Source organism: Tyto alba, unplaced genomic scaffold (assembly GCF_018691265.1).
Source record: "Tyto alba isolate M040663 unplaced genomic scaffold, T.alba_DEE_v4.0 Super-Scaffold_34, whole genome shotgun sequence".
NCBI lineage: Eukaryota > Metazoa > Chordata > Aves > Strigiformes > Tytonidae > Tyto > Tyto alba.
In genome coordinates, this window is record NW_024881309.1 from 1101870 (window position 1) to 1118210 (window position 16341).

The window sequence follows — 16341 nt, forward strand, 5'->3', positions numbered from 1 at the left end:
CAGGAATGTGCTATACACCTGCTCTGCATCTAATGCTAATTTGCAAAGAATGACACTCATTAGAAAAAGTTCTCAGACATTAGAAACTCTGCTCCTGCTGAAAGTCAGAGAAGATTTCTACCAAAGTTGGGCAAAGACAGGCTACCTTGAATAAAGAGGAGCATCTTTGCTTCGGTATCAAAGTACCAGTTATAGAAAGCTCAACTCCTTAAAGTAGCTGGCAACTCAAAGGTGCTTCTAAAACAGCAACTAAATTTCAAGATTTAAAACTCTGAACAGTCTTCTCTATAGGTTGTGGGAGTTCTTGTAACTGCTTTAAAAATCCTTTAGTAAGGACAGAATTCTGCAGCTTGGATGTAAACCTTGGGAAAAAGAAATGGCTTGTAAAGAATTTTTGGCTGCCGGGATGTTTTTCCATGTAAGTCTAGTGAGCTAGGTTTTTGGGGGTGGGGAGAGGGTGGAAGAGCAAGCAGGGGAATGTTGTTGCTATCATAATTCAAGTAATGAGAAGAGCTTAAGCAAATTTTCTGTTTTGCTTTGACTTTTTTCTTTCTTGCTTGCTCTTGAACATCTGAAACTGTCGTGTGTGTGTGTCCTGTTCAATACTGAATTCCTATCTCTCACACTTTCAGGTGGGCATTCTAGAAACAACAGTGGAAGCTCTGAGTCCAGTCTTCCCAACATAGCCAGGTCTTTACTGCTGGTGGATCAGCTCATAGACCTGTAGCAGTGACACAGTAGCAGACGCAGTTTCTGTAACGTACCTAATCCTCCATTTTCATTTCCAGAAGAGTTACCTTCAGTTGTGGTTCTTTTGGGCTTTTTGTTTGGTTCTGTTTTTGGTGGTTTTCTTTTTTTTTTTTTCTCCTCCTTAATTAAAAGAAAAACAAATCTGCCAACAGGAGACAGTCACCCACCTTTCTCCCTCTCTTCCCATGTCCTGGGAAAGATTGTCTCACTTCTCCAGGTAGTCCTCTCTAAAGCTGGGAAAAACCTGTTGTGGTTCCTTCTGCACCTGTCTTTAATAGCCTGTGTCTAAAGGGAGCACTGTCCTTAGCCACCCCGCTGAGATGTACACATAGCACCATGGAAAGCCTAACTGTAAATGAATTGGACAATTGTAGCTGATGTGTGATCCCTGCATACAACAGACTTCTTTCTCCTTAGAGTAGTGCGTGAACAGTTGCGTTTCAACCTTTCTGTTTGTGTTTTTGGGTTTGGTTTTTGTTTTGTTCCTGTTTCCTGATGAATGGGCAGGAAGAAAGGGACAGGTGAAACCGGTAGGGATGTCCCTCTCCTGCAGAATACAGGTTAGGAGAGCTGATGTTTCTAAATTGCCAGTAAATGCTTCAGAGGAGGAGAAAGCACCAAATACCTCTGAAGTAGTCTTGCCTCTGGTGATGGTGCATATGAAGAGAGTTTTCCGGACTGCCCCCAGCTAATGGTTTGCTGTTTAACAATACTGCTTATGAATGAACTGCGCTTCCTTGGGGGAGGGGAAAAAAAAAAAAAAAAAGAAAAAAAAAAGAGAAAAAAAAAAACAAAACCCGATTGATAAAGCTGCAAAAATGACCCTAAGTGAAATATAACAAGGTTTTGAACCAAATACATGTGAGTATGGCTGTGACTAGCATTTTGTTCACCTTTTTTGGATGAAAAGGGCATTGTGGCAGCAGCAGATGTATTTTCTGTGACTTCTTTTCTGTGTTTGACTGGAAAAAAAGAAAACCCCCCAACCTACTGTAAATTGTGTATGAAACAAATTGTCCTACGGTTGTTTGTCTATTTTTAATCCTGGTTTTAGTCAAGCATCTGGTATCTGTTCTGGGTTCCCCATTTTCTCTTGTAACTGCATATAGTGCAAACCAGTTAAGTATGGAACCATTTGTTTCAGTAGACGAAGATTACTGTGGACTTTATTCCACTCTTCAGTCTTTGTGGAACAAGCATGCACTTGATTCAGATGGTTTGAAATAAGTGCTGCTACAACTTGATGGGTTTTACCTTTTCTTTTTCCCTTCACATGCTTAGTTTGTCAACTAGCTGGATACGCTAAACTTGTTTTCATTGGCTTATGGTCATGAAGTCCGGAATTTCTATCTTGTATTTGAAAGCTCTTTCTGAACAGAAGGACTCTTCCTCTGTAGTGGAATAATTAATAGCTTACTGCTAACCTTGTGTATGTGTATGTAGCTGTATTAGTAAAAGTGCAGTTTCCCATGTGCGAAAGTATGAACGACTGATATTGTATGTACTGACCTCTCGCTAAGAAGGAAAGAAATCAAAGTTCATGACTACTCCTTCCCTATCTCCAGTCTCTCCGCTATTCCCCCACCCCAACACTTAGTTTAACAAATTCTGTAAATAGAACTACCATCGATTGTGTCTGCTCTACATTACTCTTCTTTTAAAACCTACACTTAATAATAAAAGTATTGCTTAAGTGTGTTGTATCATTACATGTGTATACTGCACTTTCCAAGAGAAGCTTTACATGAGAACTATGGAAATGACCTTAGTAAAATTGTGGATAGAACTTTATTATTTTTTTGTTTTATATTCCTAAAGCACAGGCAAGCTGGACTGGAAAACATGAAGACGCTATAGATAGAAAGTTATTGTATAGTCAGATATTGAGATTATATGAAAAGAGAATGGATTTTAAAAAGTAACCATCTACTGTATATTAGAAACAAAGATTTCTGTGAATTAAAGTACTTTTAAAGAATGTTTAAGATTTTAAATCTAATGGCACTTGTTCAAGGGTTCTGGAAAAAAATTATAAATGCACTGGGATGTTAATAATGCTATTAAATAAGCAGATGTGAATGTTTATTTTATTGCTTTTTCAAGTAGCTATTCATGGATCTGGGTGGGAAATATGATACAATGGAAGCATACATTTTTAGAGATATCAATTATCTAGACCTCCTTCATCAGAAAATACTTGCTTCTTATTTGTGGAATGAATGGAAAATGCAAGAGATAAAATGAGTGGATATTTGGGATTAATTTTAAGCTCTCCAAAAAATGTGCCTGTCCTACGGGTGTTACATTAGTGTTGGGATGCTGCCCAAAAGTTGAGGAGCTTGTGTGAAAGCCGCTGCTGTGAAGGAGCAAACTGAACTTTCATCCAGAGTCCGCAGGGGAGACGTTTGGCACCAGCATTCCCCAAATGGCGTGCGCATGTTTCTCTGCTATAGCTAGGACTGGAACCTCGTTTGAAGCCATGGGAGATGTTTCTGTCCCCTCGTAAGGGTCGTAGGGTCAGGTGTTGTTAAGTTGCATAATGCAAACCTAGAGTCAGCAAAATCACAGCAGTGTGATTCTCCTCTCTGCCTGGTATGTGCTGTTTGTTCAGGTCAGGATGACAGAGGAGCCTTTCTGCCCTAACAGGCTGGAGCTTGTAGTAGTGTTCTTGGCATTAACTATGTTGATGGATCCTCCAGATAGGATACTACAAATGCGATCACAATGCAGAAAGCAATTTCATTTTGAGCCAAGGCTGTGCTTTGGATGCCAGAATAAACTCTGGTTCTGGGGTGGCAAGATGTTCAAATGAATAGTTGGAACTTAGATGGTGGTTCTCACTTACTCTGAGGGGTCTTGGGTTTTGAACTGCCCCTGCCTTTGGAAATCTCCCCAGTTCCTCTTTTAACTGGATGAGCACAAGTGTTGCACCCACAATTCAGAGATCAGCAAATACGTACTGGATCTGACAATATCCACTCTCTTGGGAGCATCTGTCCCAAAACGAGAAGGTGCTGCTGCAGCTTCCTGATTTCTGGCTGCTCAAGTCTTCATGGGGTCCCTTGGGACTTGGACAAGCATGAAGGACTTGGCCAGGGCTGCAGGCACTCTTCAACCTGCTGGAGATGTCTGAGACATGGGTGGAAGAATCTTGGCACTGATGGCTTTGTGGCAGACCTGCATCCTCTAACAGCCCATTTACCACAAGTGAATGGCAGCTTGAGTGAATCTCGGTGTAGAGCACAATTATTTTTAGAGGGGGCTTCTTGTAAATGAATGATGATGGCATTCTTCAGCCAAAAGCTTGCAGGATATCGCCCCCAGTGGCTTTAAAAAAATTACTGCAATGAAAGTTCACATGCAATTCAGACCAAAGACAGAGTTCAGCAAGTTTTGGGGTATCCAAGCAAACATAAAACGTGGAGCATGTGGGCTTCTGACTATAGAAACCGTCATCAAGCGCAGAGCTTGCTACAGTAGCATCTAAAGCATGTGTGTGTCTGTATGGAGTAAGGTATTTTCATTTTGGCCAAACATTTTCTAGTTCAGGAACTCATGGGAATCGGTCAGAGTTGGGAAGTAGCTGGCATGGATGTGGGGGAAGTGTGACTGATGTGGAGGAGTGTGCTAATGAATGAGATTTATTGGTTAACTCCATTACCGGTACTCAGGTGAGACGAGTTCCCATGATTTCTCTTTGCTGAGAAGTGTGTGGGCACTGCACGTAGAAAAACTGCATCACTCCAGCAGGAAACACAGACTTGAGGGGCGAGGGGGGAAGTGGGGTTTTGTATTTATTTTTTTTGTTCCTGTGTAGTCTGTTTCCATAACTGAAAGATGTTGAGCTCTGGGGATTGCCGTGCCTACGTGTAGGAGCGCAGACTCCACACGCAGCATCTGATCTCATTGTTCCCTGGGAGGAAGGGTGGGTTGCCTGGCTGGGGTTGTTTTAAGGACATTCCTGATGTGTGAGACTTGTGCTCCTGTCCTGCACAGGGGAGAAGTTTAACCCCTAGAAATTCACCTTTACGTTTTTCTTAGTCACAGACTGCATCTTGAAAATGACTTGCATCTGTAACCCTTGGCTTGCATACAGTACAAATGAGAGGAAACCCAAATGATGCTGTTAGTCTCCAGTTGGTCAGTCTTGTTTGGAAACTGCTGGAATATGGTGTGTGGGGTTAGTGCGTTTAACGTGGGTCCTGTCTCACTTTGCACAGTGCAAATTGACTGTACAAGTGTGCCAAAACTAGAACATTAAATTCCTTATCTTCTGGAGCTGAAGAACCCTAGATCTGCTCCCAGATCTGCTGCTGCACAGTGACTTTGGGCAGAAATGCTTAATTCTGCTGTCTGCATTGATTAGTGACCTAGTAATTGTGATGCTGACCTTTGGTGTTCTGCTTTGTTACCTCCTCATTGAAAGCACTCTCGGGGGGTAGTTCTGTATTGTTATTTAATGATATTGCTTCTAGGAATTGCAATACAGGGAAAAAACACCATTTCAAGAATGAAGGAATAAGAAGTCTTTGACCCTTTTAAAATGTCAAACTAATAATCTTGCATACTAGTAATTGTGCTGATTTTTAGCTACCCATTCCCATATGTTGTGACCTTCCTGACTTTGGCTTGATGAAATCAGGAGAGTTATTTGGTGGAAGAGTAGCTTTAGACTCTATGAATGCTTTTGTCTCCCCTGACTTTCTTTTCTTTTTTGGGCTCTGCTCCAGAAATGAGATCATCATCTTGGTGACTCCTCTGCCTCCCTGCAGCCCCCTGTAATAGGGAGAATAAATCTTTTATAGCTTTTCTGTCAGTTATTTCACTACTTTGCCACTTCAATGCACTGTTTTCCTTAAAAGATGGGGGAACTTAATGTGTCAGTGCTGTAACTCAAGGGTAAATGGTCATCAGATTTGCTGTCTGAATACATGCAAGGTGTACTCCTGGGGTACCAAGTTTTATTACTAAGGTTCTCCCTGCACAAAGGGAGCCTGAGTATAGTTTAGGAATTGGTTATTTAGTATGTATACCCAATCCTGGAATAAATAATTATGCATGAATGTTGTACAGGGGTAGGGAGAAACCTCCTCTATAAACTCCAGCTTCTGGAAAGATTTTATGCAGTAAAGCTTACAGTTGTTAGGAGTGTGCATGCATTAAAACCTGAACATTAACTGAAAACCTGAGGGAATGCTTCCTCATGAAGTCCCGCACAGATCTCAGGAGGCCAGAGGAGGAGGGGACAAAAGAGGCAGCTGCCCATTGACGGTGTCCATCTTGGCATAGGCAGATGTGAGGAAATGCTGCCTCTGCAGAAGAGGCATCTCTTTTTGCGTGAGGGGTTGTCAGTGCTTCGCGTGTTGATTCGAGCAAACCATCTGCCTGTATCTTTTCAGGCCTCTTGCGTAGCGTGCCCTGGGTGCGAATGGGAGCCGAGTCACTGCAGAGAAGGGGCAGGGCTTCAAACAAAAAGGCACTCTCTTAGTTTCAGGAGATTTGTCCTTTACCCTCGTGCTGTTACCAGCTTGTGGAGCGATGCTTTCTCTCCTTTAGTGTAACACAGAACAAAACTGCCATGCTTTTTCATGTGAAACCATCCCTGGAGTGCCTCAGTCCTGCTGGTCTCTGATCTCAGGCCTGCCGAAGCATCCATCGGTGCTGGCTAACTTAAATTCTCTGTTGTCCTAAAAGTTACGCAGCATGAGCCTCTGAAACATTCGTCTTCAATGCCTGGAGCTATGGCTGCTTATGGGAATGCACCGACCTTGTCTCGTTAGCTCTAACCTGACCTTTACACAAAGGGGTTTGGGTTTTTTTGTTTTGATTGCACATTTTGGTGGCTAAGCATAGCTCAAACCTTTTTTAACATATGAGACTAACACCTGTGAGAGGAGATGTCTAAGCCACTGTCTAATTAGACATGCACCCAGATGTTAGCTAAAGTAAAATGCTGGCATGATGTTGTCTGGCTTGTAGTGATGCTGCCATAGCTCCTTCTGGGACTGTCCCGTTGCTTTCTGCCAAAGGAGACAAACTGAGGGAACCCAAGAAACAGGGGAAAGAAAGAGATCAGTTACTGTGGGATGGTGTCTTCCCTCTTCATCAGAAAAATAGAACATGGGAGTGTAGATGGTGCTCTTCCCACGTTAGTGAATCCCCGAAAATTCCCAGGTTATCCTCTGCATTTTACTATCACTGTGCCGTTTTTGTTGTTTCCAAGTTATCGGAGCCCTTCCCTTCTTGCTGTATTGCCTAGCAGCTTTGCCTGAAACCAGCTCCTGACTGAAGGCCGGAACAAGCTCCTAGCTAAGCATCGCTTCACTTTTATCTCCCAGAGTAATTCACAACTCCTGTTCTGGCTTTAGCAAGGGAGGAAACTGCTTCCAAGCATTCGGTGCCCTTCTTGCTTATGATGGGCAGAGAGAGAGCAAGAAAGCATTGGAGAAAGTAATTTTTCTGAAACTAGAGCATTCTGCCTATCATACAGTGCCCCAAATTCAGACACACATGCTGCTCCTGTCCTAAGCAAACGGGTTTATATCCTGTCAACCCTTCTCTTGCCCTGTCCTGGATGGCACCACTTACACAAACACCTACTAACGCAAGTGACTCTGTAAAAAGAAAATTCTGATCAAATAACTTTTGTGCTGTTCTGGTGAAAAGTGGGTCATTGGTTTGCATTGGCATAATGGTCACTGTGATAAATGCCGCCTTCCTTCCTTTGTTTTCCTGTACACTGTATTTCAGTGAGGACTGGGTAATTCAAAGGCATTTGCGTGATGTGGCAACCAGTCTTGCTCTGCTTCAGCCTGTATTCTCAAAATCTCACAATAATACCTGGTAAATATATAACCAGCCTTCTGGAAGAAAACACCACAGACGTACTGTTCCCGTAATCTGAGATTAGCATCTAAGGTTAAACTATTGCTGACAACATAAGCTTCAGGAAAGATAGATAGTATTTTTGTAGAGTAATTTACAAAATGTTCACATATCTACACTGTCTTTATTTAGCAGTGTAATGTATCTAAGTGAATAGTTTCCCAATAAACACCGATTTTGATGCCTAACGACTGACTATTGTGTCTTTAATTGTGAGAAGTGACTGAGAATGGGTTAACTCACATACATCTATGGACTTGATCAAGAAAAGGTACCTTGCGGGCTGCGATGGGTGTTTAAATGTGAATGATGAACCTGGGCAACGATGCTATTTTGTCACAGCAGGGTGGGTTGGTTGGTACCTCGCTTGTCCATCAGTCAGTGGATACCAAACCACCTTCTTGCCCTCCTCATTCTTCCTGCAATTTATGCTGCTTAGTTTTCATGTGCCTTTTTCCTATCCTTTTTGCTAACATGAGTCCAATGACACACTCCTTACCTGCCAATAGTTCTTTGAAGGTAAGATATCTTCTGTTCTGTCTGTCTGAGTTGTAAAGCAAAACCAACCCCATCCTGGGCTCTTGTAACTGGAGAAGAGCAGAACAGTAAGCCTTTCCTCGCAAGGTCTTGTTACACTAACACAGAAGCAAGCTAGATCGTTATAGTTACGTTAGATACTTGATTTGAAGTCATGGTAAGGAGTGTTTAAAATCATGTGTCTTGCAGTGGTTTAAAATAATGCTGCTGTAGTTACCAGGATTCAGTAAAAGTTAGAGGCTGACCTTCATTCTTTGAAATGTGTATGTTATTTTAACAGACTGTAGGACATCCCTGTGTATTACACGTGCCTGAGTGTAATTCCACGTATCTGTGGGATGGCTCACAGAAATAGAGGCTATGCCAAGCTATACATCTGCTTGTGGGGCAGTCAGTAAGCAACAGTGCAGAATGAAATGACTAAAACTTGTCTGTTTGCTAGAGCTTCACTCCAGGCAGCAGGGTTAGTTACAAAGTGAAAACCTCTCTGATGGTGCTCCTTGTTGTGGGTGGCCAAGGAAACCTTGTGGAATGATGTTGAGAGTGCTGTGTGTGCCCATTTTTTTGTCAAGCATCTTCCATTTCTTTCTGAAAACTGGTACTTGTGGTGTCTCCAAGCTGTGAGGCAGTGCCGAGTTGTGCGTCAGTTTGTGTGTTGTAAATACCTTCCCTGGCATTTTTATTTTCTTTTATTTGCCCTCCCGCTCCTTCCCATTTTCCATGTGTGATGGTGGTTTAAATCTGAATGGCATGACATTTGTGTAATAAGTACCTTTCATGTTTATGACTAAAGGGATGGAGCTTGTTGAGTAACACTCTTCTCTTGCACTTTTAGGTCTGCAGAGGGACCCAGCCCTATTCCCAGTTGTAGCTCTTGAACTCTGTAAAGGACCTTCTGGCAGGGATGGACTTGCTTTGTATAAGGGTCAGGCTGAGATAATGGAAGTGAAAAAGCAGCACAACTCAGAGTCAGACTACTTAACAAGAGATGGTCCTTCAAGCAACAGCTCCTTCTACAGCAGTGAAGGAGAGGGGACAGACCATGAAGGAGATATTTTGGATTGCAGCGGGTCCAGGCCTTTACTGATGGATTCGGAAGAGGAGGAGGAAACCGGCAAGTTGTGTGCAGGGTTCCTGCAGTCTGCGCCCAGGGAAAGACAAGAGGCCTCCAAAGAAGATCCCCACTCCCAGTGTTCCCAGGCTGGAGCAGGGGAGACGCTGTTCCCTGCCTTCCAGTCACACTCTGGGGAGGCTTTTAACGAACCGGATGTTTTTGCCACGGCGCCTTTCCGAAGCTCGAGAAAAGTGCCTGATGAGGTGGATGTCTTTACCAAAGCTCCTTTTATCTCCAAGGGCAATATGGCTCTTAGACATCCGGAAGAAGCAGATGTATTTCTGAGAGCCCCTTTCACTAAAAAGAAAAGCATGGAAGAGTTGACTTCCCAGAATATGTCTAAGGAACTGTTTGCACCGTCCATTTTCCTAAGTCAAGGAGGTGATGTCCAGCACAGAGCTAACCCGATGTTCCCTAGCCTGGATTCGGCAGTGTGTGGGTCTGCGGCCTCGGCGAGATCTCAGTATCCTTCTGCTGGGTTTACTCAGCCCAGCAATCATCCCGCTTCCGTGAGAGCTGTGGAAACCCAGGAAAACTTCCCCTCCAAAGGCATGCTGCAAGAGCAGGGTGGCATCGCCAGTGAGAGAAGCCAAGGAGGACACGTGCTGCCCCAGGAAGCCGTGCTGGGCTCCGTGGTTAACAAGCCTTTCCGTCCACAATCCTTGTCAAAATACTCCCGTCACTACAGTCCAGAAGACGGGCAGGGTCTCGAAGTCAAGCCCATAGCTGCTTACAAAGTGGTTTCTCAGACCAACAGACAGGCGATAGCGGGATCTGTCTCTGTTGCCCCTTTGTCTTCCAGGACTACAGAGCTGTCCAGCGGCGATCCCTTTGCTTCGGCCCCCTTCCCTTCCAAAGCAGGAAAGCAAAAGCCTTAATCTGCTGTGAGCTGGGAGGTGTGCTGCCCGTAGGACCACCTCTCACAGGACCTTGAGCCTCTTAGTTGAAATGAATGACATAGCAATATATATATATAAAAAATAATTATTATTTTTTGGTCAGAACTCTATTTGCAGTGATATATAGTTGAACCATTCTAAGTTATGTTAGTTAGTCTGAATGCCTGGCTCTCAGGATATTCATATCCTTTTCAGTTGCTTCTTACCTTCCTCCTCTCACTGTCTTCCCCCCCGTTTATTTTTTAGATGCTTTTCCAAACCAGTAATATTCCATATTTTCTGGTCCTGGCTGGGGAAATGAATTTATAAGATGAATGAAACGGTTTATTAATGACAGAGCAAGTCAAGCGGGACTTGCTAGTGCTCTGGAAAGAGATTTCACAGCTTAAAGGGTTACTGGGGTTTCTGCCCCGCCAGCGGGGGCCTGTGGAAGAGAGCGAGGTTCCACGGTCCTGCTGCTCGGCAGCGGCACCCGCGGCTCCCGAGCGACTGTCGTGCGCGATGTGCGCACCGAGCGGGTGGTGGCTGGTACCGGGTGCGAGCGGAGCCGGGCCGGGCCGGGCCGTGCCGTGCCATCGCGCGTGGGGCACTTGGCTCGCTGTGGCAGGTAACGCGGGGAAGTGCTTCTGCCCCGAGGGGCTGGCGGGAGGACGCGCGGTGCCTTGAGTCGCTTGCCTTGCAAACTCCCAGGTGCGTGAACCTCAGCGAAGCAATCTGGCAGGCTGTTGCTCTTGCTGCTGTTTGGAAAATCAAATGATCAGGCGAAGCTTTCAGTTTTACATGTGTATTTCCTGTTTGGTTTATGCCAAAGTGTAGGACCCAGCAATTTGCTTACGGTGTTGTGAAGGAGCGAGCCGTGCATTTTTACAGTATTAAAAATACGCCTTACGGAAAAAAATTATGCAAACAACTCGATAGATGTCCTGATCTACATACCTCATTTGGTGTAATTCAGCATTGGCTGCAATCTGGTTAGACTGATTTATACTGTCTATAGTATAGTGACTTTATATTTGTAAATTCTGCCTTTTGTTTTCCTGTTGATTAAGGATGAACTGAAACAAAATCCATTCACACTCCTTTGGAAATGTTTGTTTCACTTCCAAAACACCGTGCTTTCTACCATGTTCCCAAAGAGAAAGACAACTTCTTACTGTTTGTTCAGTCTTTGATGCAGTGAATCCCAACATTGTGCTTGGAGGAAAAATCGCCTGGGCTGGCAGCTGGGCAAAAACAAAGCAGACTTTACTCCCCTCTCTTTTCACTAATATAAGACAGAGAGATAAGAGTGAAAGCTCCCATCTTTATTTTGCAAAATGCCTGATTGCAGAAGTTGTCTTGGATCTGCTATTGCTGGCCTGCAAAGGCTACTTCTAAGTGTCGACTGGCTTTCAAAATACCCAGTTATAGGGGCTCTTTGGGCTCCCAGTCGCTGATGTGTCTTTGTAGTGCAGTAATCCTTCCTCCTCACAGGTGGTGTTGCTGCAGAATGTCTCCCAAGAAAAAATTGTGGTGGTTTTATTTTTAAGGACTTGACATCTGTGGAAAAAATCCCCATTGACTCTAGCAGCATCTGGCCAAATCTCTTAAAAGCCTCGTGGTGGCCATTTCCCAAGAGAGTTTGTTCATTAGCATGTGAGCTGGAGCATTGTGCTGAGGGTAAGGGCCATACTTTGCGTTTGGGGGTCTCCCATGAGTGGCTTCGAGGTCTTTGGACGTTTGGGGGGGAATTGTTGGAGCAACGGTTAGGTTGCTGAGATCAGGACCGGGCATACAGAGAGCAGGTTCCTGCTCTGCCTCCTTCCTGATGTGTTTGTGCTTGGAGAGAAAGTACTGTGAGTGCCATTGCTCAAGAGAGGGAAGGATCATTCGCAGCTCCTCCTAACTCGCTGGAATTGCACCCGGGAGAACTTCTGCGGCTGGAAATAGACTTCAGTCTAGTTTTGCGGGGGGAAAAAAACCTCACACCCCCTGCAGTACATAGCTTTTTCCAATATCCAAATAATAAGCATTAAAGGAATGCAACAGGCATATTAAAGATGCATGGGAAAGCTGTTTAAACAGAGCAGAACATCGCACAAGCCAGGTCTGACTTGCTGACTTTTAAGCCCAGCAGCGTAAGGGGAGGATGGATGGAAAACCCCTGAATGCCAGGAGCTGACTAGCAAAGCATCTGCAAGTAGTAGTTACCAACTGCTCCGCGTTTCCTTTCTCCTTCCCAAATTCCCTTCCCCTCCAAAATATCTCCGGTTGCAAGACATGAGCCAAATGTTCTGCTGGACACGCTCGGTGTGGGGGTTGCCTGGAAGGGAGAGGGAGAAGCTTGGAGTGAGGTCTGAAAGCCCTGGAGTGGGGAGGGTTGAAGGCAGGGAGGCTACGTTGGCTTGCACAGCCCAGTGGCTGGCAAATAGTGACTTGCCAAGCCCAGGTCAGGTCGTGTTGTGTGGAGCTGGAAACCTTCTGCCCTGCTCTGCTATGCTTGGAGTTAAGTACTATTGGTGCATACTTGGTGGTTTGGGGTTTTTTCTGTCCTCCGTCACCACCTCTTGAAAATGGAAGTACTGTAAAGAAATTTCTGAATTTCCCTTGAGATGTTTCTTCAGCAAAGTTGGGGCTGTTGCTTATTGTTTTTTGTTGTCGTTTTCTGTTTAAATATATACCCAAAAGGCCGCTGTTGGTTTTGTTTTACATATATACCACCCTCAAGTGGGTTGTTGCTGGATTGGATCAGTGAGAGATGCCAGGAATGACTGTGATAGCAAACTGTGAATTCAAAGGATACTTAGGAGACTGAGTGCTGAGGGCCCAGGTTCGTTTCAGCACGCAGCCTGTGTTGTGGCTGTGCACGGAGCCAGGAGGCTGAATTTGGCCTCGAGCTGTTAAATTCGCTCGGGAAGCTGCTGGAAGAGGGGTCAGGCCTTGGCAGTGCAGGGATGAATCTGTTGGACAGGGAGATGCTTTGCTGGGGCAAGCAGGTACTGTGTATAGATAAAATGTAGGTTCAAGGTATTACCTCTAACTGGATTCAGGTTCTCCTTCCTTTCCTTCATTTTTACTTGAAAAATTGCTTTTGGATAATTCTGTGAAACTTCTTTCAGTGCCGTGTCCGGGTCTCAGCTGCTGCTGGTGCAGCGTTAGCCTGTTCCCCTTCGCTTGGACTGGAGCCTCTTGCCTCTCCCATGTGTGTTTGTATCGGCGAGGTGGAGATGAGCTGCATGTAGTTCAGACCTTGCTATCCTGCCCTGCCAGCCAAGGGAGAAAGGGAAAATGCACCGAGGCACAGCGAGGTGTGGGGGCTTGCTTACAGCCCTGATTCAGGTCAGGTGAGGCTGAATTTCCAGCTAGCATTTTGGCAGCTTTTATGTTCTTCAAGCACTTTACACGAAGAGCAAGCTAACCGTGCCCCAGAAGCTAATCATCCTGCCAGCATACATCCAGTGCTTAAATGGTTTTAAATCTCTTTTCGGGGGTGGAGGCAGCTTGTTTGGATCTCTGCATGCGACCTATAAAGTAATGGGACTTTTCGTTATGGTCAGAAAACTGACCATAGTGCCTGTTAGTCTGATAACCTTCTTATTTCCAGCTGGTATTCCACCTAATCCTGCACTGCCACTGCTGCAGCTTCGGTGTGATTAATTCTAAGCGGAAATTTCATTTCCATAGTTTCTGAAGCTCTACTGTTTTTAATGAATGTGGAAGAATGATGCTAATTGTTTTATTTGCCACAGAACCGGTGATCTTAGTGAAATAAGACTGGTATGGCCTCAATGCAGCATTTTGAAGTCAGTCTTCTGAACAGAACCACTGGTTTCATCTGTTTTATTTAAAGCTGTAGTAAATTCTGTTAACTGCCCTGGGTCCTCATGCATGGCAAGAGAGCCACAGTTATGGTTGCAGCCCTGCGACAATCTTAGATTCATGCTGGGAAAGGGACTGGTTCTTACCCATTGCCAACTCTTTAATCACTCTGAAGAGAGACTTTATCAGAGTTTCTGCATGCAAAAAAAAAAAAAAAACCCAAAAACAAAAAACAAAAGGCAGTTAGCTTGGCTGTCTGTGCCTCACTGCCGTGACGTTTGTACAGTGCGTGTAACGGGACCAGCTGCCATGGGTAACCGGCGCTTTCCGCAGCCTGCTGCAGTATTTTTGGGGACTTTCCCCGTATCTCCTCTCCCTTCCAGCCAGCTCAGCACTGGTCACACGTGATGTCCAGTTTACAATCGTAGTCGCTTGATGCCAGCGCACACTCAGTCTGTAATGCACACACTGCATGGAGCACATACATGATATTAAGCTCGTAACAGCAAACCCACATAAGCAATCATGACACACAGCACCTGAAGCGTGTCTTCAGTGGGACCTAAGCAAGACTGAGCAAGATCTGCTTAATTGCTGAACTCTTAATCACTCCAAAGTGGTAATTGGTTACTTTAACTCAGCTTCCACCAAAGACTTGTGTTGAGGAGTTGAATTTTTGTGGTGTTTTTTTTTGTTTTCTGTTTTGTTTTCCTCATGGTGTTAAATCAAGGCCTTCCAGTGCACCGAAAGACTCCAAAGCATTTTTACAGTAGTATCTTGACAGTGAAATGTTGTTCCAGTTCTGCAACACATTCCTGAAACCTGATCAGCTCTGTTAGTGTTTCTAAAATTAAGCCACGGCCTGTAGTTTCCATTGTAGGTAGGGTAAATACCCTCACGCACACCTAGAAATACTGCCCTGTGAAGTTAAGAGAGACAGTGATGATCCAGTGTTCCCCGACCCCTCCAAAGGGAGAAATTCTGGCAGTGTGGGGAGGGCAGGGGCCTGTTCAGGGCCGCAGCTGGCAGAGCAGCCCCACACCCGAGTCCGGCGGTGAAAATCTCCCTTGTTTCTGCGCGGAGCTGGAAGCGTCTGTGGTCTCTGCTAACTGTGACAAACAATCTGTGACTTGTGTCCTAAGAGCAGCGTTTCGTTTGCACCACGCTCTTCTTAAGGTAATTCTTAGCGGTCTTGGAAGTACCTCTGACTTACAGATTTGATGGGAGTCAAGTTTTGCACTCTGGGTGTGATCATCTGTGTTTCTGGTAATCATTATGAAGAAATGTTTGAGTTGTAAACTTATGTACATTTTATTAAAAGTGTATCTGATTGCAATACAACTTCTCCACTGTGCATTCCTTCTCCCCTCCCTATGCAAAATATTTTTGCTGGATACAAAGGATCTGGATTTTCATGAGTTATTCCTCCCAGTGTACTGACCTCTGTCTGTCCCTACTATTTTATCTGGCAGTTGGGAAGTCAAACTGAGCTTACTGCTTTAAGCAAAGGCTTTAGGCAGTGGATGTTCCAGTTTACTGAAGAGAAACCTTCATGTCTAGGGCAATGCTACAAGACAGTGCAGAGCTATTGAGCCCACCCTGCAACCCCGGGAGCTGCTGAACAAACCCATCCCCAAAGAGGATCCACCGTACGTGAGCAAAATGGTCCGTGACCACCCGCTGCCACGCGCACCGAGGGGGGGACACGGGGGTATCCAGGAATAGGTTTTGGCACAAAGCTCAGGGAAAACGTGCTTTCTGTGAGCACAGCTGCGTGCCAAGGTACAGTGAATCCAGTGAGGAATGACGGAACTGAAGGGCTGAAAGTTTGTTTGAAGAACTTCGCTGGATTTTTAGGTTGTATTAGTTAATTGGAAGAGAATAAGCAGCTACGCTCGGCGTAACGTAAGTGACTTTCTGGTTCAAAATCGGCAGGACTATAATCATCCTCAGGTGGGGGCAGGCAGCAGTGGCCCAGGCCTCAACTGGAACCACTTCATCTTGCTGAAATTGCAAATGCATCCCCTTCCTCCCCCTGTTCCTTGTGCAACACCTCTGAATGGTGGCAGCAGCTGCCATCTGCAAAATCGAGAGCTTCCACCTCAAATATATTTTGATCAAAACAAACACCTCTAACTTTTGTTCTGCAGCTCCCATCTCTGGCAGGTTATTGGGCTAAATTTGAAATTTCTTGATGGCTTGTGAGACTTTGCGGGGTGAGGGAGGCTTTTTGTATGTTACTGAGCTCCGAGGTGAAACCTGGTCTGGAGGGGGGGGGGGGCCTGTTCTGAAGCTCCCACTGTGGTAACTCCTGCTGCTCCTTCCAGGGCCCAGCAAAGCGATGCCAGCAGCTGGGAC

General features: G+C 45.0%; 1 protein-coding gene across 7 annotated transcripts in view; it reads left to right on the forward strand.

Moving 5' to 3' along the window:
• The window catches only part of AAK1 (AP2 associated kinase 1), an 80762-nt gene extending 70189 nt beyond the window's left edge, over positions 1 to 10573 (forward strand). For 4 of the 7 annotated variants that reach the window (XM_032985123.2, XM_032985120.2, XM_032985121.2 and 1 more), the window contains one exon: positions 9008 to 10573. In XM_032985123.2, coding sequence (XP_032841014.2) covers positions 9008 to 10164 — 1157 coding nt within the window. In that variant the 3' untranslated portion in view covers positions 10165 to 10573. Of the gene's footprint in view, positions 1 to 632; positions 7824 to 9007 lie in introns of those variants that run through there. The other 3 variants (XM_032985126.2, XM_032985125.2, XM_032985127.2) reach the window with 1 other exon arrangement.
• Positions 10574 to 16341: the final 5768 nt, after the last annotated feature.